The sequence below is a fragment of the Musa acuminata genome, chromosome BXJ3-9, assembly GCF_036884655.1.
Source record: "Musa acuminata AAA Group cultivar baxijiao chromosome BXJ3-9, Cavendish_Baxijiao_AAA, whole genome shotgun sequence".
Taxonomy (NCBI): Eukaryota; Viridiplantae; Streptophyta; class Magnoliopsida; order Zingiberales; family Musaceae; genus Musa; species Musa acuminata.
Window position 1 is genome coordinate 3,289,249 of NC_088357.1, and position 23,213 is coordinate 3,312,461.

General features: G+C 38.9%; 2 protein-coding genes and 2 long non-coding RNA genes across 5 annotated transcripts; 2 read left to right on the top strand and 2 right to left on the bottom strand.

The window, feature by feature from the left end:
- Positions 1–4,316: 4,316 nt before the first annotated feature.
- LOC135649488 (uncharacterized) lies at positions 4,317–6,129 on the top strand. Its single transcript, XR_010501280.1, has 2 exons — positions 4,317–5,341; positions 5,631–6,129. It is a non-coding gene; the product is annotated as an uncharacterized LOC135649488 (long non-coding RNA).
- LOC135649489 (uncharacterized) lies at positions 5,938–9,937 on the bottom strand. Its single transcript, XR_010501281.1, has 3 exons — positions 9,239–9,937; positions 6,210–8,712; positions 5,938–6,070 (listed from the first exon to the last, which is right to left on the bottom strand). It is a non-coding gene; the product is annotated as an uncharacterized LOC135649489 (long non-coding RNA).
- A 2,698-nt stretch (positions 9,938–12,635) lies between these two features.
- On the top strand, positions 12,636–20,361 carry LOC135581940 (nitrate regulatory gene2 protein-like). Of its 2 annotated transcripts, none has more exons than XM_065168896.1 (7): positions 12,636–12,660; positions 12,735–12,818; positions 13,938–15,081; positions 15,246–15,320; positions 15,540–15,754; positions 16,745–16,968; positions 19,343–20,361. In XM_065168896.1, the coding sequence occupies exons 3-7, from the start codon at positions 13,956–13,958 to the stop codon at positions 20,022–20,024; spliced, it is 2,322 nt and encodes a 773-aa protein (XP_065024968.1). In that variant the 5' UTR covers positions 12,636–12,660; positions 12,735–12,818; positions 13,938–13,955; the 3' UTR covers positions 20,025–20,361. The 2 variants fall into 2 exon arrangements, with proteins under 2 accessions (XP_065024968.1, XP_065024969.1); XM_065168897.1 differs by having other exon boundaries at positions 12,638–12,656.
- A 273-nt stretch (positions 20,362–20,634) lies between these two features.
- LOC135649924 (probable steroid-binding protein 3) lies at positions 20,635–23,178 on the bottom strand. The gene is made up of 2 exons (XM_065168898.1): positions 22,667–23,178; positions 20,635–21,208 (listed from the first exon to the last, which is right to left on the bottom strand). Exons 1-2 carry the CDS (start codon positions 22,981–22,983, stop codon positions 20,947–20,949), a joined length of 579 nt encoding a protein of 192 aa, XP_065024970.1. The 5' UTR covers positions 22,984–23,178; the 3' UTR covers positions 20,635–20,946.
- Positions 23,179–23,213: the final 35 nt, after the last annotated feature.

The following is a 23,213-nucleotide window of genomic DNA, read 5'->3' on the forward strand; positions in this document are numbered from 1 at the left end:
TCCCATCACCGAGCTCACCGACCGTAAAATCTTCGTCAGCAACATCGACGACCACGGGGACTCAAAACATCTACATGTCTTCTTCACTACATTTGGGGAGATCAAGCGGCCTTTGGGGTACAACGAGACCACAAGCAAACCGCAAGAATACACAATATTCATCTACAAGACAATCGAAGGTTGCAAGAAGGTCCTGGAGGAGCCGAAGAAGTTTTTTTGAGCGGTGCGAGTTGGATTGCTAGAGGGCATTCAAGGGGTTCAGGCCAAAGAACCAGGTAGTGGGGATTGCTAATGTGGCAACGACGGTAGCAGGCGAATGATCTTACCATAACCTAAGCGATTCAATCTTTAATGGGACTCAATTCAGTGGCAGAATTAGTGGGGCACTATATCAACTTAATATTTTAAAAAATTATATTGATATTTCTTATAATTATTAAACTAAAATATTTAGATTCAATTATCCTAATATTATTGATTTTATCAATACAAAATAAAAATAATAAAAAAATAATTTTAATATTTTAATTGATGATGACGGACAATGATGTTGTTGGGAGACACGGGTGACTATTTTAGTTGAGGAGAATGACGACGAGAAGCGAGGGTCATCTTGCATTTATGTCGATGTCGACATAAAAGTAGAGCAACGAAAGGGTTCTTACCTTTTATTGTCGTTCTTTTTATCTACGATAGTCACCTATGGTTCCTAGCGACATCGTCGTTCGCCACCACTATATTAATCGAAATGTTAAATTTATCTTTTTATTATTTATTTTCGTATTTTCATTAATAAAACTAATGATATTATGATAAATAAATTTAGATGTTTTACTATAATATTTTTTTTTTAAATATAGAGATTAAGATAAATATAACTAATATGTAATTAGTTCGACAGAATGCTGGGATTAGAGTGCTAAACTAGGGTGCCAGTGGCTATAGAGATGTCACCATCTTTGAGCATGAGTTGGCCAACTCTACCAAATGAAGTTGGATCAGGGTTTGTTGGAGGCAAGTGTGGAGATAGATGAACAGCATCAGTCCCAGTGCGATTGGGAGCTATCAATCGCAAGCAGCTTTGCAAGGCTTGGGAGCTTATCAGAACAGTTATCTATGTCCATCAACAGGGATGAGTTCAGAGTCTGGCGGGGCGGTAGGTAAGATCTTCTCAATTCATGTGAAATTTGCTTGTTTTGTTTGATTAATTACGTATCTTTCACATTTGCAAATTCTTTATAAAATGTTTTTAAAAAAAATTAATTCTTTATAGAAAACCTCGGTAATGGTCAAGAATAATGGAAGAAAAGCAAAGATTTCTGAGATATAAAACGAGTGATACACCGAATCATCACCCACAGTGACATGAGTAAACCATTCTGTCGAGATAGATGGTGATTATGCTTTTGTCACCTGTATCTATCTATCTATCTATATAAACATACATATGTTGATCGAATACTACTAGATGGTGAGGAACGATGGGCACAGCTTTGTATACAAAGATGATAGGTATTGGATACTCGGGACCACAACTTCCCTTTATGAATGCCATTTATTAGTCATTTTGTGACTTTAGGATGCGTGTTCCGGTGAAACTAAAGTTCACGGGGCACACGAAGCTGGAGCCTCGTCATCGAAGAAGAGGTAACAGTTCAAGAAAAAGGTAACTCAATGCAAGCTGAGATAATATTATAACTATATTCTCTATAAGTCAATAGAATATTTAATCCTTTTCGAAAGGATGACTTGCTTGCTTGTTGCGTATGAAGAATCCAAGCTACTAGAGTAACTAGATAAGATACTAGTTCGTCTTATTCGGCAAATATGAAGTAGAACTTATCATAAATGATACTATTATATTCCTACTCTTGGTAGAAATTTCTTCTTTTATGATTTGTGTCATAAAACGATGGGATTAAGCTTGAGGAGTTGGATTTGTTGGAGAATTTTCACTGATGTGAAATACTTGCTGCATGAGTATGTCTCAGGATGACTAACAGTGGAGTTCAAATTTGTAGCTTGGGTTGGTCAGAGTTTATTGTGAGGCTGGCCAGAGCATTAAGACCTCGCGGCTGAAGCTTTATCTGACCTCAGAAGTCTCTGAGGGTGGCTCTAATTAAGGCCGCCATGGATGTTGGGCTTCGGAAGGTAAGCACCATCTGGAGGTACAAGTAAAGAAGGTGAAGAAGGAGAAGTTAGTCTTTGCAAAGATGGATTATTTAGGTGAAAGGTTGTATCGAGGAATTGGATGGATGGATGGTGGGTGGGGCCTTCCTACGTTTTCTATTATAAATAACCACAAAAATGGTTGACGAACCCACCGTATTTATCCCCAAAGTATGAACAGTAAGTCGACAACAGAACCACATAAAATGGTCCTCGAGAAATAAATAATTATGTCCTAACAAACACAAAATTATATATATATATATATATATATATATATATATATATATATATATATATATTCCCCAAAAACACCAGACGACCTTCTTAACCTGAACCAGCGAGGCAACCGAACAAGGCGGCGCGACGGAAGGGGAAAGAAGTCACCACATCCACCACTGAACATAAGAAAGCAGCACGGCGGCGGAGTCGTCCATGTCCTCATCGCCGTCCGCATCGTCGCCACCCTTGACGGCAGCCGGTTCGCGCTGTAGCAGGGTGTCCCGACACAGCGGGCACGTCGCCCGCCGGTGCACCAGCCAGCGGTCGAGGCAGCGCCGGTGGAACAGGTGCTTGCATCTTAGCTCCCTGATCTCTTCGCCCTCCTCGATGTCGGACAAGCAGAAGACGCACTCCGCCGGCTCCTTTTGCCCCTCCGACGGCCGCTCGTACCGCGCCGTCAGTAGGTTGATGTCGCAGGGGTGCAGAACCTGGTTATGGCCGGAGGGAATCCGGCGAAAGCGGGAGCCGGGCGGCCATGTAAAGTGAGCTCTCGCGTGGAGCTGAACGATGGGCGTGAGGAGGATCCTAGTGAGAGAGAGCAGCAGGTTGGAGAAGGGAATCGAGAGAACGGAGATCAGCAGACAGAGCAGCAGTCCCATGATCACATCCACTCGGGAGTTGGAGGGAATGCGAAGCACAGGCACCGAAACTGGTATTTATAGTCGAATCTCACCTTCATCTTTTACGCAAGTATGTATACACGTACGTATAAACGTACATTCTTTCCACGTACTTTTGGTAGCGGTTTCCTGTTACTAAGTCTCCAGTCAATATAAACTTCACATCACTTCATTAAACGAGATGTTGTTGCAGGTTCTGACTTGCATCGGATGACAAGTGTCGATGAAGTTTTGACTCGGGACGTACACATCAACCATTAAACCGGAGATGGAAACAAAGAGGAGTCGAATCCACTTACAACGCATCACAAAACGGGGAATCGACCGCACTTAAATGCAGGTCAAAGCCATTGGTAAGGCTTTTAAGATGCGGACGCAATGTTGACACCTGTGAACGTGAGTGACACTGTTCTTATTGAGATCCAAAGCTCACAGTGAAGTCTGAAGTCGGGATGAAACGAGGGAGTAATTTGAGGCGATGATGTACCGAGAAAAGGGTGCATTCAATTGTGTGATGTGACATTGGGCTGTGGCCTCATGCGTGAAATCTGCACTGTATTATGTGACGATGTATGTGAGAAACAAGAACGCGAGAGGTGGATGTGGACCAGTATAAATGAACATTATGTTGGTCAACATGCTAGCTAGGTGCCCAACAAAGACGAAACCTAGTCAATCGATTACTCGAATTCTTCTCTGAGTTTGAGTTGCGTGAGTGCTACAATAGGAATCGAACGTGTAGAACAATTCTGAGACTTGCTGCGAAACTGTGCGATTAGAATAGCACAAACAGTTTCGAATAGTGCCGATTGCGAACCCGTAGATTGGGGGGGGAGGAACCTTGCTTTGGTTTTAGTGTTGACCGTGAAGTCAAGCACTGTCTTAATAGTGCTTGTAATGTAGGAAAAAGGCTCCTTGTTTTGGTTTTTGTGTCGACCTTGAAGTCGAGCACTGCCTTTTACTTCTCTGTAAGCTAAAATAAACCCTTAGATTCCCATCATATTTAGTTACCATTTGAAATCTGATTCGATAGATTTTATATTAAGAACATTATTCAGATGAATAATTTGATTGATGTATAATTTCATGATTTTTTTTTTTTATCATCTACATATTCTTTAGTCTTCGCATTTACACAGTTGTTGTTGTTATTTTGCACAATGAATGGTTAAGAAGAATTACAAAAGCATTTCTATCTATTTAGTATTGTCGAACATACAGAACACAGACAAAGGGAAGGCGAGAGAGAGAAAGAGAATTTTAATGATGTATTTAGAAAGAAATGCCACCTTATTTCAAAGATCATGGTGGGACGTGTAGACCAAACTTGTTGTATGAACTAAGCAAGAACATGGGATTGCACGTAGTTGGATCTGGTCGAAGGTGCGAGGTGCGTTTGAATCATCACATCATTTGACCTTGGCAACAGCAAAAGCGTGCCCCCAACTCTCACCAACCAAAAGAAAGCACGGAGTCAAAATATACATATATTGAAAGGTCTTATTTCCGAACAGCATAAAGGAAAAAAAAAAAAAGAGTATTTAATCCTAAGCAGAAACTTCAAGCCTCAGAATAGTGTCCTTGTAAACCTGCTAAAAGACACCAAATCTTAATTGTCCTTTGGGTTTTAGCTGCAGCAGATGGCGTCAAGATTTAAGAGAGAGAGAGAGAGAGAGAGAGAGAGAGAGAGAGAGTTTGTGTTGCATGTAATCTCACAAAAAAAACTAAAAAAATTATCCTCAATTTCTCCTCCCATATGCTTTTATAGGTTGTAATCACCCGATTTTTTTATTACAGGACTTAAAGATCTCATCAGACGAATTTTTACGCCTAAAAAAAATAGTACGATAACAATTCACCTTAAATTGACGATTCAAATTCTTTAAAATGTCAGCATGGAATAACTAGTAAAGATGTTAATTCTTGATAAAAAAAAATCTTAAATAAAATCATTTATTTTTATAAAAAATAAAAAAATAATGAATCGGACAGATTGTCTATCCTCTACTCTAAGGATCATTAGGGGGTTAATTTTCTCTAATCCCAAATCATCGCTAGCCATGTTGCCTACTTCTAGAATTCAGAGGCTAATTCTGGTCTTCATTTTTGGCCTGTGATGATTCCCTGACCATTGACTTTGAAGCATATGACTTGTAGTTCCTATTCCTACAAATAGAGCCTCAGCTACATCAACTCCTAGTTTTGCCAGTTTCTCCATTAGGGACTCTTCCTGCTGTTAATTCTGTTTCAGCTGTAGGTTCCGATCCAAGGTAAGCAGATCCCCCCCTTAAATTCATGAAAACTGGCTTGATCTCAAAGACACAGATTGTTCTGATCATATAAAATTTGAGATTCTGATCAATCAACTTATTTGTGACACTGATTTTGCTATATTCCCTTCGAATCTGTAGTCCTCTTGTTAGCACAAGGCATAACCTACAGTACTTCCATCTCTTCTTGAAACTTCAGTAACTTATGATAAGCTCAAATCCAACATATATTACCAGTTGAAGACCTGCTAACAAGATTATTTTCCTTGTTTTTGTTCTCTTGAAACAGATACTAGGGAGAAGAGTAGACATGAGTACTCATTACCTTGTTGCAGAGGGAGATCAGCAGCAGGTATCCAGGCATGATCATTTTCAAAAGCAGCTCAGCTCCATGAAGAAATCATGGTCCATCGATTCTCTTGCAAGCCTTGCAGAAGGAGGCAAAACCTGCATCTGTGCACCGACGAAGCACGTGGGATCGTTCCGTTGCAGGCACCATCGCCACTCCTCGAGCATCAGCCTAAGCAGCCAAGCCCAGCCACCTGCACCTGCAAAACTTTCAAGCTCATTGGAAGTTAATGAAGCTAAGTAACAGATATAAAAGAGATGTTGATCCTTGTTATGGTTTTATACAGATTGAAGAAGATCGCTGAGATTGGTCTGTTAATATTACTTACTACTTTTGATGTGTGGATACCGGAGATTGTCAGTAAACTGTGATTGCCTTATCTGTGTAAGAATACATGCTTATGTCAAAAATAAAACAACACTCGTGTGTTAAGTTTGAATTACTTGGCCATGGCAACGCTATATCATTAATGTTTAGTAAATAGATGAATAGTACAATAGAACTGATACAATAAGTTACCTGAGCATGTGGTGGCCTCACAACATGACTTCAAATGCCAGCCATTTGGTATGTCACATGATCAACGCTAAGTGCAGTTTAAATCTGAACCTCAGCTGAAGCAGAAATATTTTACTCCACAAGCATACATGAACATCGTAGTACAATCAATTAAGCAGATGTAAAAATCTAAAAGATATTTTACTCCTCGTTTCAATATGGCAAAACTACAAAGCCTCTTGCACGACTTGAAGTTGGAAGAATTGCAATATCCTTGTCCTCGATGTTTCAACAGCTTTAGTTTTTCCAAAGCTACAAGCCATTCTCAAGGAAGCGCAAGGAGCAGTGTGAGCAAGCAATATAAACGTTCTTCAACTTCCATTATTCATGTGGAGCTAAGTCCATTGTCTGGATTGGGGGAGAGGCAACCTCAGAGAATGCCAGAGTAGGACTGAAGCCATTGGATCTCTCATAAATCTCTCTGCACTCTTGACAAATGGCACACAAGTGGCAGAACAAATATGTGGCCAAGTCACCACACAGTGCTTCCCGGAAAGAAAATCAAATTAGAAATTAGACTATATTGGAGAATAGTCATCTCAACACTTTAGAAGGAGTATCAAGTATAATTAAAATAGAAAGGGGCAAAATAGGTCATCTCAATAGTATTAGTTCATTGTTTGCAACAACACTCTAGATTTCATTTCTATACAACCAAATATCAGAAAAATGCAATGAAACTCTTAAAATCTGTTCAACTGTCAAATTTTCATGAAAAAATTAAGCCAAACAATAACCTCATAATGATTCAGTGACACATTCATGCCAAAAAAATCTGCATCAGAGCATATTATAAAAACCATGTATTGGTGTTATAGACTATATCCATTCTGGACCAAGAAGTACAAGGACAGCCTTATGAAATCACAAAGGAAGATATGAATTGATTAAAAAATCATTTCTATAGCAACTTTTTTGTTGTTGCTTTGTTAAGTAGTAGGATCACTAGAAAAATTAAGCAAACCCTGAGTCAAAAGTCACTCAGACAAAACAACTTGGGCCACACCACTTGCACTGAGATTTGCTACTGGAATGGGGTTGTGAAGAGATAGAGAAAGTATTTCATGTAACTTTTTGGTATACTCAATGGAGTAAATATACAAACTTATTCCACAAATGTTTTCAAGGCACTGGCACACCTGCAGATTATACTTTGTCTGTAGTGACTTGCGGTATCCACATGCATAACAAGCAACCATTGATCCTGGTACTCCCGCAAGTAGACCTCTGGTGAACAGACAGCAGAGACTATTGACAAGACCCCACAAAATAAAATGGGTTATGCATGACCCTGCCAGTGTTCCAGATCCCAGGAATTCTGCATTTTTCCCATACAGGAAGCATGGACATACAACACCAATACAACCTAAAAGAATCAAAAGATAAATAACTGAAACAACTTTTTGGCTACTTGTGAATAAGCAGCTCTTATCAAATGCAAAAAGAATCTTCCGATAATGGTAAAGAATCAAATAATATTATAGCTAATGTAGGTTGTATAAACAAACATACATAATGAAACATGATATATGTTCTCATAGGATGGAAAGCAAACCAATTTTGTTTTCCAGTACTTATAAATGACAAAATAAAACTATTTTTCTACGGAAAATAGTATGAAAGCTTGATGACATGCTTATTATCATAATAAGTAAGTGAAGACATACAATAAAGTTTTCCTAATTTTCAGAGGACTCATTCCAGGAATATTTTCTATGGAATAGCAAATGTGGTTTACAAACAATTTATCTAAAATCTAAAGCCTTTCAAATGAAAAGGTCACTCAATGTGCTTAAATAAAATTGAGAATGCTACAGTTTTAAATTTTTATTTTGTTCATATGATTGCTTGAAAATCAAATATTGTTTAAACTTTAGTCATTTTTTATTTAGAATATTTAAATTTATTAAGGTACAATTTGGCCATATCATCTATATATGATAATGGTGCACGGAAATAACCAAAATTTGTAGAGGTGAAGTAGCATGGATTGATACCTTCCAGAAATTATGTTTTCGTGAAGTGTCGTAGACAAGCCTTACTCCTGCATGCACATAGACAATAAAGAAAGACCCAACTGCTTGCATAACTAGCAATACAGCATAGTGGTAATTAATTTGAGCTGAGTCTAGAATCCCTATCTTCTCAAACAATTTCTTTTCAAGAGCTCTAGGAATACTATTATGTTGCATTAAATGAAAAAATTGCACCTTGAATTCTTTTTCTTCTGAAAATTAAGTCAGATGGCAGAAAGTAGCATACAGCTCTGCAAATCATCGAAGCAAACACAGATTCCAGAAGACCATTATGTCATGTCCTGTGTTACAGATAGGTGAGAAGAGGAACTTGCATTCACAGGGTTACTGTCAACTTCAGCATCCTACTGATGTAGAGGAATATATGGAGGTGGAATATAGCTGCCTTGCCCTTTCATATTCACTGAAGGATGATCACAAAATTGTTTCTGATACCGATATCAAATGAACATCATCAGAAGATTGGGAACACATTACTGAACTTAGATTAGCAGATTAGCTGTGTGATCCATATTTACATATATGACACAAAAATTAAACCAGAGAGTCTTTCTTTATTTCATAGTTTGTTTTCCTTTGGTAAGAAGAAGCTTAAAAGATTGAATCTGAAACATACTAAAGAACGGTCCAAAAAAGGGCGTCACTCTACCCCGCGCCCTATACACAGCCACATAAAAACCCCTTCTTTTGCCTCTGATGGAAAAGAAGTGAAGAAGGACGAGACATTAAATCCCCAAAAAGTAATCTTTAGCAAGAAACAAAAGCCGTCATATTTCCATAAAGTCAAAGAAGGAATATTCAGCTCAAATCCTAAAAGCGCGTCGGAGAACCAAAGCAAAATTATCGAATAGAAGTCGAAACCTACAACGATCCTTCGAACGACCCACGGCAATCCCAAAGATCTTAACAATGTGCTGATTTCTAAAGAAGCAAAGGCAGAAAGAGAATACTTACCGAAGAATTGATCAATTGGCGAGGGCTTCCACGAATTCAAAATGAAGCTTCAACTGGTCTCCTCCCCTCCGTTCCAAAAGCCGAACTTTTGTTTGGTTCTTATTTCCCCGATTAGAAGAGAGAGCAAAGAATCGAAGTGGTTATGCGGAGAAGGCGGCGGCTGAGATTACGTCGAGGTGTCGTATCTGAAGTCGCGCCGGAAATTACACGCAGACGCGACAAATTTCGCGGGCTGTTAGAACACATGCAAACACAAGAGGGCATATTCGTGGATATCCATCTTGTTAGGGGCGTACTCGTAAAGTACGAGCCCATTGCTGGCTTCGTCCGACCGACGGCACGACAGCTGCAAGCATTCTCCCTGCCCTCTGGTTCTAGGGTTCGACTTCGAGGAATACAACGGACTGGGCGGTGAGAGAGAAACCCTTTTGTATGATCGAGACCCATGAGCAGCTCTCCGAAGATTTAAAGTAAATCAAGAAAGACGCGAAGGGTTCATCCATATTGAGGTTGATTTCAGCGAACCCAACAAGAATCTGGTAAGTGTGATGGGAAAGAAAGATGATATTTTGAGTGAGAAAGAGATGTTTTGTTGGAAGCATTAGCCGTGGATTCGTGAGAACATTGACAAGATGTGATCTTTAGGCTACTGTACGTTTGGGATTCCTCTGAGTCTATTTGGCGAAGACTCATTGTTTATAAAAGGATTCCACCCGCCCCAAGCATGGCTTGAGCATCAGATGGGGCAGCTTTTAGTTGATTTCCTAATGTTCTAAGCATAAGAATAGTTTAACCTCTATGACTTGTGAAATCTTGGCAGTTTATATTATATTACATATCTATTGCAAATTCAGGTGTAGATAACTAAACGTCTATTTGCTTGAATTTGTTTGTGATTGATTTAGATGTTCCAATGTGATTATGATACCAAAACAAATTGCATCATCTATTTAAAGATCATTACCTTCGTATTCTCACTTGAACATTTAGATCAGAATGTGGAACCTGTTCTTATAAACGAACACATCCTCAATCATTGGTTCCAAGTGCACTCTGAATAGTGCAATGAGGACTATATAGGCTTGTCTCTTTTACTGCAAGGAACATATCCTCTTTATGCTGCAGGAAACAGGGGAGGGTTATGGTATAAGCATCAGCAATAAGGGTTGTTGTCCCTATGTTTGGGATTATGGATTGCCAGCAATACAATTTGAGATGTATAATTTACATTGTTTTTTGTTTATGAGGACATGCTAGCTTGCTAAATTTATGCAAATTAAAAAGTTTGTAGGGCATTGAACTCTCAATATGTGACATGTAGCATGAGACGCGAAGGTTAGATGGTATTATTATGCACGTCGATGACCACGTGCCTCCATTGAAACCATTTTTTATTATTTTGTTTATTTAATTGAACTTTTTGAAATCATCACTCCGCGAGAAGTTTCAGCTCCTGCACAGGGTTTATCATGTTCTTCCATGCGAATTTTCCTTTAATAAGCATACCCATGGTGATAATCTTGTTTCGCCTTTTTGCAGATTTTCCAGTCAAAAACATACAAATGACATGCAGTTGCCTGTAATTTTGAAGCTTTCAGGAGCTGGCTGCCTGTTGAACTTATCTAGAGGACTCGACACCATAAAAGATTTTGAGGTCCTTGGTGGTCTCATGCCAAATATATATTGTCAGGTGGGCCTTCGGTTGTTGAAGTAGGCATGCTTGTTGCGTAAGCAAATAGGAAAGGGAGAATTAATGCTTGATATGTTGGTGTATTCCATTGTAGAGCAAATCTTGCAAAAAAGGCTCCTGATGTTAATTTCAGCCACTGGAAGCCTCTTTTCCATAGACTCTGGCTGCTGTTGCTGTTGCTGTATCTGCTGCTGGTGACACTTAGTCGATGAAGTTATGGTATGGGCAATCTTTATTTCAACCACCAGGCTTCATGAGTAAGGTTTTTGATTTGAGAGCTCTCATTCTTGATCCAACAGCCCTCACAACCGCAGAAGTCGTAAACAACTCATAAGTGGATAAGGGAAGGGCTCTTAGGTAGCATGGACCACAGGTCATGCATACATCTGCAGATTCTTACAGAAAGATTCTTGGGTAAGCATGACTCTTGGACATGATGAGGATTAATAATTGGACATGCTTGCGTCGGCCCTCAATTGCACTTGAGCTACTTAGCATAAGGTTTGTCTTAAAGCCATTCTTTATCAGCAAATGTAGAGTTGACCATGCAACCTATCACTAGAGTGCAATGGAGCATTATATTCATCGTCATACTGTCATCATCATTGCTCATTACCTTCATATTTTCTCGATCAGGGGAAGCTGGGATTATGACACTAATGATGAGAATCCTGGTTAAGATGATCATCAGTATTATTCATTACAATTGTATCTCTCAGACCTGGGGAGACTTGGATTTGCCGTATGTCTGTCATCTTAAGACCAACATAGGAAGAGGTACATTGACTGGGTATAATCATGCAAACAATTTTTGTTATATGCTGTATTTCAAGTACATTATGGAGAGTGTACATAAGCAAAATTATATATCCTGTGGTTTACTTATCACCATCTTTCTGGCTGCTCGAGGATGATTGCAGGCATTGTTCAACTTCTGCTGCTGGACAAGTGGACCCAACCTAGATGGCATGAACAGATGTTAGTTTTTTTCACGAGAAACACATCATTCAGTTTGATTTGAAGACTGCTTAGATCTTTCTTATACTATGTTCTTGATCCCATGGGACCAAAACTTGTCTGGTTCTAGGAAGCAACTCGCATCATAAGATTACAAAAGGTCATGTATCAGTCAGTATCCATTAAAAAGAAGTGACCCATGTATCAGGATCTCTAGCTGCGGGACTCAGTGCCATGTCATTGTCTTCTTCCCCCACCAACTCTCTCCATCTCAGATCGTTGAACCTTTTACTGTCACAGACAGCATGAACGAAGAACAATGATAAAAAAAAAATGCAGGTGACTTGGAACTACATTCTGTTTTGACCCTACAGATTGCAAAGAAGGTATCAGGATCACCCACGTGGGTGTGAAGGCCTGTGAAACATTTTTGCGTTCTAGGGTTCATACCCATGACTCAGACTCCAAGATCACAGAGCTGAAGACAGCCAAGACGAAGGCCAGGTTTCAATGGTCTCATAATGAATGCACTTATTACATTGCCATTTTACATTTTCCATTAAATGGTACCATCTTTTAATGTGCATAAATGCCGTTAGTGAATATTCAAACTAATGATTTCAAGCAATAATTTATCTTTTTTTGATGGAAATTTCAATGGAAGAAAATTGTGGAGGGTAAATGTGGAATTTCACAGTGGCAAGTTATATAACCCCGATTGCTTTCTTTTTCTTCCTTTCTTGTACGACCGTATTAGAAGAAGGGTTAGCAGTGGGTTTCTCTCTCTCTCTCTCTCTCTTCCTTTCTCGGCCACTGAGATCCTCCTCTTTTTGCATGAATTCCAACCAGCCCGATCGCGAAGATTCTGCTTTCGTGGGATCCTGTAAAGATCGCTTCTTGAGCGCAACACGTAGCGTCTCCCTTTGGCCGCAGGTGGGCGTGATTTTCTTGACTGACTTCGATCATTGCCTGTTTCATGTGTTTTTCCTCTTCTTTCTATTCGGACGGTTGTCGGAGGCATTTTGGTGACCGATTTACAAAGAAGTTGGATTCTTGTAGTGTTAGCGTCGACCATTTCTTTCGTAATTTTGGATATCAGTTTGAAATTTGGTTACTTTCTATTAGGTTGTGCGAATTTGTCGTCGTTTTTACGTTTTAATCGCTCGGGGTCGAAGTCTTACTGTTGGTATTTTGGTTCTGAGACGCGCAAAAGGGTTAATTGTTCTTGAAAGTTGTAGGACTATTAATCGATTCTGTGCCCTGGATTTGAGTCAACGAATTATTAGGCTTGCTTTCGCGTTTCCATTGGAGTCAAAATCTATCTGTTTGTGAGAGGATGACCGTCGAATTGGTACTACATTTAGTTTTCATCGTTTAAGCTTTCTTCTTTATTTGTAATAAAATCATTCGAAAAATGTTTTTGTCTTTCTTTAATGTGAATAATACTTTAATTGCTTTATCTTACTCAATCTTTGGGTTCAGCCGTGCGCCTAACTCGGTGGTTGGCTGTTTATCCGAGTTGGATAGCTTCGGTTTTAACGAATTTACAAGCGAATTATAACTATGTTTTGATCGCATGCATTGTTCTTGTTTCCACTATGGTCATTTGTATTTCATTTAGTTGCTTTACTGGAGTCAATTATAACTATGTTTTTTGCTTTTCATACACTTCATTCGGTACCCAGTTTATGTCCAATCTGCTTGATTTCTCTTGTAACATGTTTCTGATTTAAGTGAAAAAATGTGACAAGGATTGAAATTTATCTTCTTTTGGCTTACATTAAGAGTCTTGAATGTGATGTTCCATGATGTAGCCATCAGAGAAAATGTTACTGGTGATGACTTGTGTATGGTCCGTTTCAGTAATAAATGTCAAATATCACCTTGATATTTGAAGTTCTTGTTTTATTTCATAGTACCTCTCCTTTCTATGCTACTGCTAGGGTTATTAGAGCATCTTTCTTTGTTACAGATGGATAGCCTTATACACAAGTATGCTATGTATGTATACTGTTGATTTGTTGCTAACTGTATGCTGGAAACTGGGTACAGTGTTGTGTTTTTTAATGAATGGGGGCTGCAAACTCAAAGAATGAAGAAGACAAAGCGCTTGTTCTTTGTAAAGAAAGGAAGCGGTTTGTTAGACGAGCTCTTGATGAAAGGTGCTCGCTTGCAGCTGCTCATGTTTCTTATGTTCAGTCTCTCAGAAATACTGGAATTGCACTTCGAAAATTTGTAGAGCCCGAAGCCCCTGCCGAGTCTTCCTTGTATACGTCAACATCTGCAACACCTGAGGCTTTTGCTTTTATTCATAAGCCTGTTTCCCACTTCTCGAACTCATCTCCATCTCTTTCACAGCATGTAGAGACAGCTGAATCATTTTCTCCAGTACCTTCTCCCCTCTCTTCTGGAGGCCTTCATGTAAATCATATGAAAGCCAGGAAAACTTCTTACATGACAGTTAAGGAGAAACTTCCAATTTCAGCAACAGCTACTCAACGAACCTCATCCACCACTCCGAAGCACCTAGTGTCGGGATTAGATGAAACTTCGTCCTCTGAATCTCCCTCGACGCCCCCGCAGGCACAACCATGGGATTATTTTGGTCTTTCTCATCCTATCGACAAAAAACTTTCCTTTCAGAACAACAGAGGATTGAACCATGGTTTTGATAATGCTGATGAAATTAGTTGTCTCGGGGAAGAGGAGGGAATACCAGAATTGGAAGATGAAGGAGACAGAAGAGCCTCCACGAATGAAAAGAGTGACTTGGACTCAGAAGATGATTTTGATGAACCATCAAATGAAACCTTGGTACGAATGTTTAAAAATCCAAATCTCATTTCAGAACGTCAATTACAAAGTGAGTATCCAACCAGACAATTTATGAAAGATATCATTTCTGAAGCTAAGCATCAGAATGGGGATAATATGAAGCTCATAAATGGTACCTCTGAGACCTGCGAAACTCCTGAAATGACACCAACAACAGTGGAACCTGATGAAGTTGCAGTTCCTATAAATGCAAAGGCCAAAGAATCTGATCCACAAATTAAACATGACTCTAGAGATTTTTTGTCCTGCATGAAAGAAATTGAAGAGCTATTTATGAAAGCTTCTGAATCTGGAAGAGAGGTTCCGAGGATGCTGGAGGCAAACAAAGTGCAATTCCGACCTTTATTTCCTGAAGAAAAAGGTAAGACAATAATGTTGATCTTTTAGTGCATTCTTTATCTTTGCACAAAATTAACAAACAGATTTACGGCACTAAATGTGTTGTTTTAGTTCCTCCTATATTTTATCACCTTCTTTGTTCCATTATAATTAAATAGATGATTTAATATCAAGTGTTTGATGCAGCTCACAGATCAAAGGCATCTGCTTTGTTCACAAACTGTCTTGCTTGTTGTAAAGAAGGAACATCTTATCCTCAGGGTAGATCTACCTTTCCCTTTATTTGAGCTTTGTTCTTTTCATCTATGACTGTCACAATCTAATGAGTCGATATCTTGCATCTCTCCACGATTGGACATCATTAATGAACTCTGGTTCTGATTGTGATTGTGGACTTTCATCATTTTTTTCCATTCTTTATGGGTTTGTTTTTAGTTTTTCTGATGTTTAAGCATTTAATATCTTGAGTTTATATTGCAGTATATGTTACAAATGAGATGAAGTACTTAACGTGGCATAGGTCAATGTCATCACTCTCATCATCATCCAGGAATTTTCTTGGCCCAACAGTAAAAGATGATACAGAGGACCTGAGCAGTAGTCTCTTTGGTAACATGTACATGAATTCAGGTAGCCATGCCTCAACATTGGATAGGCTATATGCATGGGAGAGAAAGCTTTATGATGAAGTTAAGGTTGGTAGTCGTTTAAACTTTATACACTGGTAAGAATTCATAATTTTATCTATTTGCATCTGTCTGGTATCCGTTGATTGTTTACTCGGAGGAAGCCATTTTAATTCACCATATAGGCATATAATTCAGAATACTAGGAATGAGTAGAAGGGAAAGAATTGCTGTTCCTGGTCATTGAAAAGGAAGTTGCATTACAGTTTAATACACGATCATCGAAACTGCACTTTTGACTGTCTATATTTACTAGTTAGTAATCAGGACACCATTTATGGTCAAGTTATATGTACATCTGGTTCTTTCATTTGCTATATCTTACTGAAAGTGGACTGGATGGGAGGCTTGTATTTTTGGTATTCTCTGTGGCTAACAATATCTTTTCCAGAAATTGAAGGGGGTCAATAACTAAATATTTTCTGGTTAGTGATATATTTCTGAACCTTAACAGTATTGGTTTCATAGACTGAGTCTACAAATTACTTCGTCAGTATTCTTTTTTAGTTCAACGCATGTAGGTTGACGTGGACGTACTTCAAATGCTTAACTATTTACTTGTGTTTGTTGACATATAAATTGTTTTTTATACGTTATGGTTCACGGAAATGGACTATCCAAGGATCCTGCTCAGAATTATGTATCTAAATTGGAGGTATATCTTGTGTTGTTTTATTTATTAAAATAATGGTTTACTAATCAATTAACTAATAATCGTTATCCATATATATAGAAGCAATTTTACTTCTTGTTGTTATTTCTATTTTTGGAAGATTGTTTTTTTACTTGATATTGTTAGTCCTTACAGATGTTCCAAGACCAACTTTTCATGCAGATCTGGCACTTTTCTCTTACAGAAACACCCTCTAATTGCCCTTTTCTATGACCTGTATAATGCTGCTCTTGAGTTCAATTTGCTTTGCTCTTGTAACTTCCTATATTGTCTAATCTATTGCTTTGGTGACTCATTTCTGAGTGTTCTATCTTTTTGCATTTCAGGCAAGTGGTATTATACGGAGGGAGTATGACATGAAGTGTAGGCTTCTACAGCATAAAGAGTCCATAGGTGAAAGCCGAATAAGTGTTGATAAAACCCGTGCTGTTGTTAAGGACCTTCATTCTAGAATTCGTGTTGCAATCCAGAGAATTGATTCAATATCAAAGAAAATAGAGGAGATAAGGGACAAGGAACTCCAACCACAGCTGGAGGAGTTAATAGGAGGGTATAATTTCTTCACCATCTCTTGTTATGACATTATAATCATTTTCTGCTAAAACACACGTAAACACTCAAACTATATATATTGGCATGTGCATGCCTATTTGCAATAGTATCATCCTGTTTCACCAGTATCAGCTATAATAAGCCCAAACATGTTAGAAGTGAATCAAGTTTTAGTTGGATCAGTTGATATGCAAAAAACCAGTCTTGGAAGACTCGTAATCAATAGGTGCAGATCGACTACAATATGCTTCTCCCAAACATACCAGCCGATATTTGCCAGTCAAAGCTCATACAGAGGGTGGCAGACTATCCAACTCCCTTTTCAGAAAATTATTTTGTTTGGATGAGTGGGGATCATGTGATTTGCTGGAAATAGGAAATTCTAAATTGGTCTGAAAGATGGTGAGATTTGATTGACCAAACCGGGCAGCAAGAGAGAGAATGTGAGTGCCACATATTCGATGCATCTCAATTCGATCTCAGATGATGTGTATGATTATGGACCATAATATCAAGTTGATTAAATAGGTAAGGTTATTTTGTTTTGTTATGACCAAAGTGGACAGTACAAGTCCAGTGATGTATATCATTTTGGGTCACAAATTAGTTCGTTGGCTCTATCATGTTATGAACCACAGGATAGAGGTGTTCCAAGATTAAGATGAATAATGGGTCATTCTTTGAATCAGAATTGTTCACTCCCCTCAAAGTCATGTTGATTCTACTGCATCTATTATACAAAAGTAGTGGGTTTTGGGGTTTTGATGCATACGTCCTACCTCCAGGAATAACCTGATAGTGAGGTCCTCTTGTAACCATACTTAGTACTAGCTCACATAAGTTGTGTCAAGATATCATTATATATGTTAGAATTACTTGGAGGTATTTACTACTGTAGTTGTTCTTATTATATTTTATTCTTTAGATTCTGAACTTTGTTGTGTTGATTGAATTACTTAGTGGCTGTATAGATGTTTTCCTAGCACCCATATAGTGCCTAGTACTATGGCTGCCTGTCTACTATCCCATCATTTTCTAAAACCTTGGCATACGACTACAAGGGCCAAAACACATTTTGAGAACCTTTATTGGTTATCAGTCATATAGATGGTAGTGGGTCGGGTTTATGCAAATCTCACCCACTCTATTTTGTCTTTTAGTTTGTTCTACATCATATTACTGGTTAGTTGCATGATGAGCTGTCAGTAACATGTACAATTGTTCATTATTTGTTTCTAAAAAAATACATTTATATAATTGGATTTAGATGAGTATCAGCAGGAGATTATATGAACAAGAAAATTGGTAATACATTGATAACCGTAGTTAGCTGAGTTCACATGCCCAAGATGATATTCTCTCAAGTATCTCTGAAAGTCCGTTTCTGCACTAACCACCAAATTGTGCTTCATACTGACTAGCAATTTGATTAGTTTGCTATTTAATTCCTCCACGAATTTTTTTGGAAAATTTAGCACACCATTCTTTCTAGAATGGCCATTTCATGATTCCCTAAAGCTTTGTGCTAGAAGCTTTAAGAGAGTGTACATCACCTCTTTTCCTGCTTCAGTGGTTTCCTGTGGAAGTGCGGCAGTATGGGGTTGGTAACTGAACCAAACCATTCATGAACATCTAGGGCATGGCTCGGTCCTAGGCTCAATTAAGCTCAGTTCCCATGGAGCACTACAGTTTCAATTTCTCTTGAAATGTCATTCTCATTATTCTTATTCATAGTACTTCAAATTTCGATGTAGTAGTACATTTTTGGTTCTAGTTGGCCAGAAGGCTGATGAGGGCCACATACTGGTAGCATGAGAGAAATTGCAATCTGTCAAAATCATTTTATTGCAGCATTCCCCTCTATTGTGCAAGTACGTAACTCTTGATAGATCTTGTGCTCTTCCGGCATCTTTCTGAACTCATAATTTGTATTTCTGGATTTTTTTTCCTTGTAAAAGGTTTTGCTTCTGTTTTTTCTTGTTGATCATGATAACCATGTTTTAAGAACAGTGATCTTTTTATATGGCAATAAAACTCTAATGTTGATGATTATGCTGTAAAACAATATCATGTGAAACAGAAAAAATAGGGGTCGCTGTTGACTTGGGTATATATGCATTGGCTTCTCTGCAGACTGTTTTAGTAATAAAGCAACTAGAACAAAAGAAATATTGAAAAGTTCTTTTACTTATTTGACTTGCATGTTTATCTAATTGTTTAGCACTATTACTTTCTGTACCTGTCATAATTTGCAAAATGCTTTAAAATGTTCATTGCATTGTCAAGTTCCATATTCACTTTTGCTGATTAGCCATGAACTTTTTGTTCCTCTTTTCATTTGGTTGAGTAATAGGCTCTCTCATTCATTGCAGCCTAACTAGAATGTGGAGAACGATGCTTAACTATCACAACCATCAATACAGCATTATCTTGTCGGCTAGCAACAATGGAAGCACTAAAGTTTCAGTTCGATCTCAATGGCAGCATCAGGCCACATTTCTCGAGTTAGAGTTGAATTCTCTGGGTTCAAATTTCACAGAATGGATGTCAGCACACAAATCCTACCTTGAAGCCATCAATGGGTGGCTTCTTAAGTGCATTGTCTTGTCACTAAAGTGGAACAAGTCATCGAGGAGGAAGCCCCCCCAACCGTTCTCCCCAAAGAGAGCCATAGCTCCCCCCATCTATGTTACTTGCCGAGATTGGTTGAATATACTAGACCAATTGCCAACGAAGGAAGTGGTTTCTTCCATAAAAGATCTGGTAAATGTGACGACCCATTTCTTTCCTTGCCAAGAGAAGGGTCATGCAACTTCAAAGTTGTCGTTCTCATTACCGCGGAAGGCAGAACAGAAAAAACTAGGAGAACATATTCAGAAAAATGATTCGTCTGTCGACTGCAGTCTGAACTATGACCACCTGCAATCGGCTCTCACGATCTTCCTTGATAGGCTAAGGAATTTTGCGGAGTCATCAGTTTCAAAGTATGAAGCTCTCCAAAAATCCATCGAAGAGGCTCAAGCCGCTTATGAGAGAAGTGAGTTGAGGACATGAAATCTACCTCTCTCCTGCTTGATACAATTCCCATCTCCAAGAAAAAGATCAAATTTTCCTAAATAAGTTAGTTGGTGGTATGGAGTATACGTAGCAGAGCTCCCTTTGTACATCTGTTTTGGGAATAAAGGAGCTCTTGATGGTGTTTAAGTAGGATTTAATCACACCATCAATGTAAAAGTGTAATGAAACCAAGTTTAGCTGGACATAGGAAAATGGAAGATGTTGCGTTAGTACTGTTCACATGATGTTCTCATGGGTGAAAAACTATCACAGTGAGATCACCAAGTGAAATCTGCAATGCTTAGTTTATCATCAACATGTTTGTGCTATGGAATTGCTTGTTTTGATGAGGTAAATATTGCGCAGGTTGTCCAAGATTGGGTTGTTCACCCTCATGGGTGGGCAACTGTACATATGTATGTTTATATATATATACACACACAAATACATATATATGAATATATGTACATGTATATATACATCAACTCCGATGAATAAACTAAGATGACAATAACAAGATTGTTCACATTCCTGTCTTCAGTATCTTATCGTTCAAGAAACACAAATGTCCAACAGTGAAAACCCATAAATTGCAGACAGAAAGCAGTAAAGGAAAGCTGTGTAAGAGTTTCTCCTATTCTCCAGAGGAGAAAAAACCCAGTCATTTGATCTACATGGAGGACAACTGTTGGTAATAAAGACACATAAGGAGAATGGTAAATGAGCATACATCCAGCATCAAGTATGTAACTTACAAACTATACCACACCCATACAAGAGCAGTTTATTGCAACCAGTATATACCATGGGAGTCCGTTGTGAGTTACTTCAAGTATTATACCTGCAAGGCCTGATTATTTTGTGCTTCTTATATTCCTGCTGGGATATAAGATTTAAGATAAACTCACCGCTTTCGTCGCTACTCATCCTGGTTCCTTTTGATTTGATCGCTGCTTTCATTATCGTCTCCAACTTTCGATTTTTCAGGGACAATTTGCCCGACCTTGACATATTTCTCCTTGAATTTCTCTTCCCAGTCATGTAGGACTTCAAGCTCGGCTTCACTCAGATCTTCCAGGTTACTGTTGATATCACTGGGATCAAAGGACATAAGAGCCAAGGCCCGACTTGTTTCTTTTCCTGCAAAGAAGGCATAAGGCCCGCCGGGTCCATAAAATAACCTGGAAGAATGAGGAAACAAACAGGTGTTAGTTAAAGGTGCATGCTAGTAAACTTTTAAAGAATATAGTAGGAAAATTCTAGTCACAGCTAAAAAAACAAGACAATACATGGTCAAAATCAATTAAAGAAAAATGGATTCCATAGAACTTATTTATTTTCTCCTTGCCGTGCCTTTGTCAGGAAAAATTATTAAAATGGCAAAAGAAGAAAGCCACAAAGAATGCCACTCTATTGATCTGGTGTATCTGAAAGTTGACCATGGTACATCATTTCATTCTCATCATGAATTCAGAACAAATGTCATGATCCAAATAGCATCCTCGAAAAGATGAGTCGACATCTATCTCTGAATATACACATCAAATTATTATCTAGGCTCAGAAAGTATCATTATTTATTCTCCAAGTAAGGCCACATCCTCATTATTAGCATCTTTTAGTTCCAACTTAAAGAAGGCCTAAAGATATGGATCACTCTTCAGATTTACCTCCAGATCATAATAATGTTGCAGATGCAATACAGACATGGAAAGCGATCAGGCTTAGCATAACTTCATAAAGCACCTTCATACCATGCAAGATAAGCTTCAACTTGATTTTTATTGACCGCCATTTCTTCACGTATTTAGCTAGAAAATCTGGGAACTAGGAGGTGCTAATGGCTTCATATAGAGTAAATTGTCCTTTGTAACATAAAAATCTCTGTCTGATACTCTGTCGCATAGTTGATGACTATTTGTTTAAGGCTCCATTCATACTCGGGACAAAAGTAAATAGAAGAACAGATCTCTTCAGAGTTTCATATGATTACTAACCAAGCCTTACCTCAAGCATTCTTCAGAGCGAGTTGAAACTTCCAAAGGCTAACTTAGTGTGGTAAATTTAGAACCATTATGAACTACATTTGAAGAAACAACAGTTCAAGTTCCAACATCGGTTAGGTTCAGTGAGGTCCAGGATGCACCAACCTAAAAAGTCTAGAATTCAGATATCGTGTGGCTTCGTGCTATAATCTTATCATGGGACAAACAATTTACTGAGTTGGATGGAAATAATTAAGAAGCAAAGTGAAACAGTGACATCGTGGTCATCTTTTAAGTCAGCATTGAAGATTGTTGGACCATAGATTAACATTGCACAGAATGTGTCGTGATATTATCAGACGACAGAATTAGATTTGAAGATTGGATCCAGAAAAGAAGCACTTGAAGAAACAGGGTAAATGCCTAAACCATCTTTTAAGGACTACTTAACATGCTTGATTACTTCAATTAAAACAAGCTTTTGAGTATCCGTCTGAATGCGAAAATGGAAATGAACCTTATCATAAACCATTACTAGATTTCTGTTTCAGTCTAAAAAGATTTAGTAATGGAAATTATGCAAGAAACTTAAAAGGAGAGAGAATTGAATCTTCAAGAGAGACTTGGCGGCAGCGTCGATCTTTGGAAATCGTACCTCCCCATGGAGACGTCGTAGACTTGACCCTTGATCGCCATCAAGAGGGGCTTATTGGGGTCGGATCCGTCGTACGCCTTCAGCTCCTCCAAAGTGATGTCCCCCATCTGGACCGGCTCGGGCGGAACAAACGGCTGCATCGCCGGCGGGGCCGGGGGCGGCGAGGTCTTCTCGGCGGCAGCGTCGTCGGGGTAGACGAAGAGGCTGGAGACGAGGCGGTAGACGCCGAACATGAGGGCGAGGATGGTGAAGAAGGCTGCGGGGGAGAGGCCCGTGTAGGCGTCGATCGCCGCCACGACCGTCGAGTAGAACGCCATGGCGAAGGGGAAGGAGGGAAGCTGCGATCCGGATCGAGACGGGGGTGGGGAGAGGTGGGAGATAGGGCTTGGGATCGAAGGGGTGGGTGGAGCTTGGAATGAGAGCAAAATCAAATGGAAGTTTCAAGCTTCGTTCATAGGTGAGTTGGTGAGAGAGGGGCGGCGTAAGAGGCGTGGGATTGACTCTTCGGAAGAGGAGTAGATGGCCAAGCATTTTGTGACGTTCGCGT

Bases quoted from the DNA above. Each gene is read 5' to 3' on its own strand.
- LOC135649924 (XM_065168898.1), bottom strand. From the start codon at position 22,983: ATGGCGTTCTACTCGACGGTCGTGGCGGCGATCGACGCCTACACGGGC. The intron at 21,209-22,666 runs GTACGATTTCCA...TCATTCTTCCAG, and splicing joins TACGACGTCTCCATGGGGAG to GTTATTTTATGGACCCGGCG.
- LOC135581940 (XM_065168896.1), top strand. From the start codon at position 13,956: ATGGGGGCTGCAAACTCAAAGAATGAAGAAGACAAAGCGCTTGTTCTT. The intron at 15,755-16,744 runs GTTGGTAGTCGT...TTTGCATTTCAG, and splicing joins AGCTTTATGATGAAGTTAAG to GCAAGTGGTATTATACGGAG. The intron at 16,969-19,342 runs GTATAATTTCTT...CATTCATTGCAG, and splicing joins CTGGAGGAGTTAATAGGAGG to CCTAACTAGAATGTGGAGAA.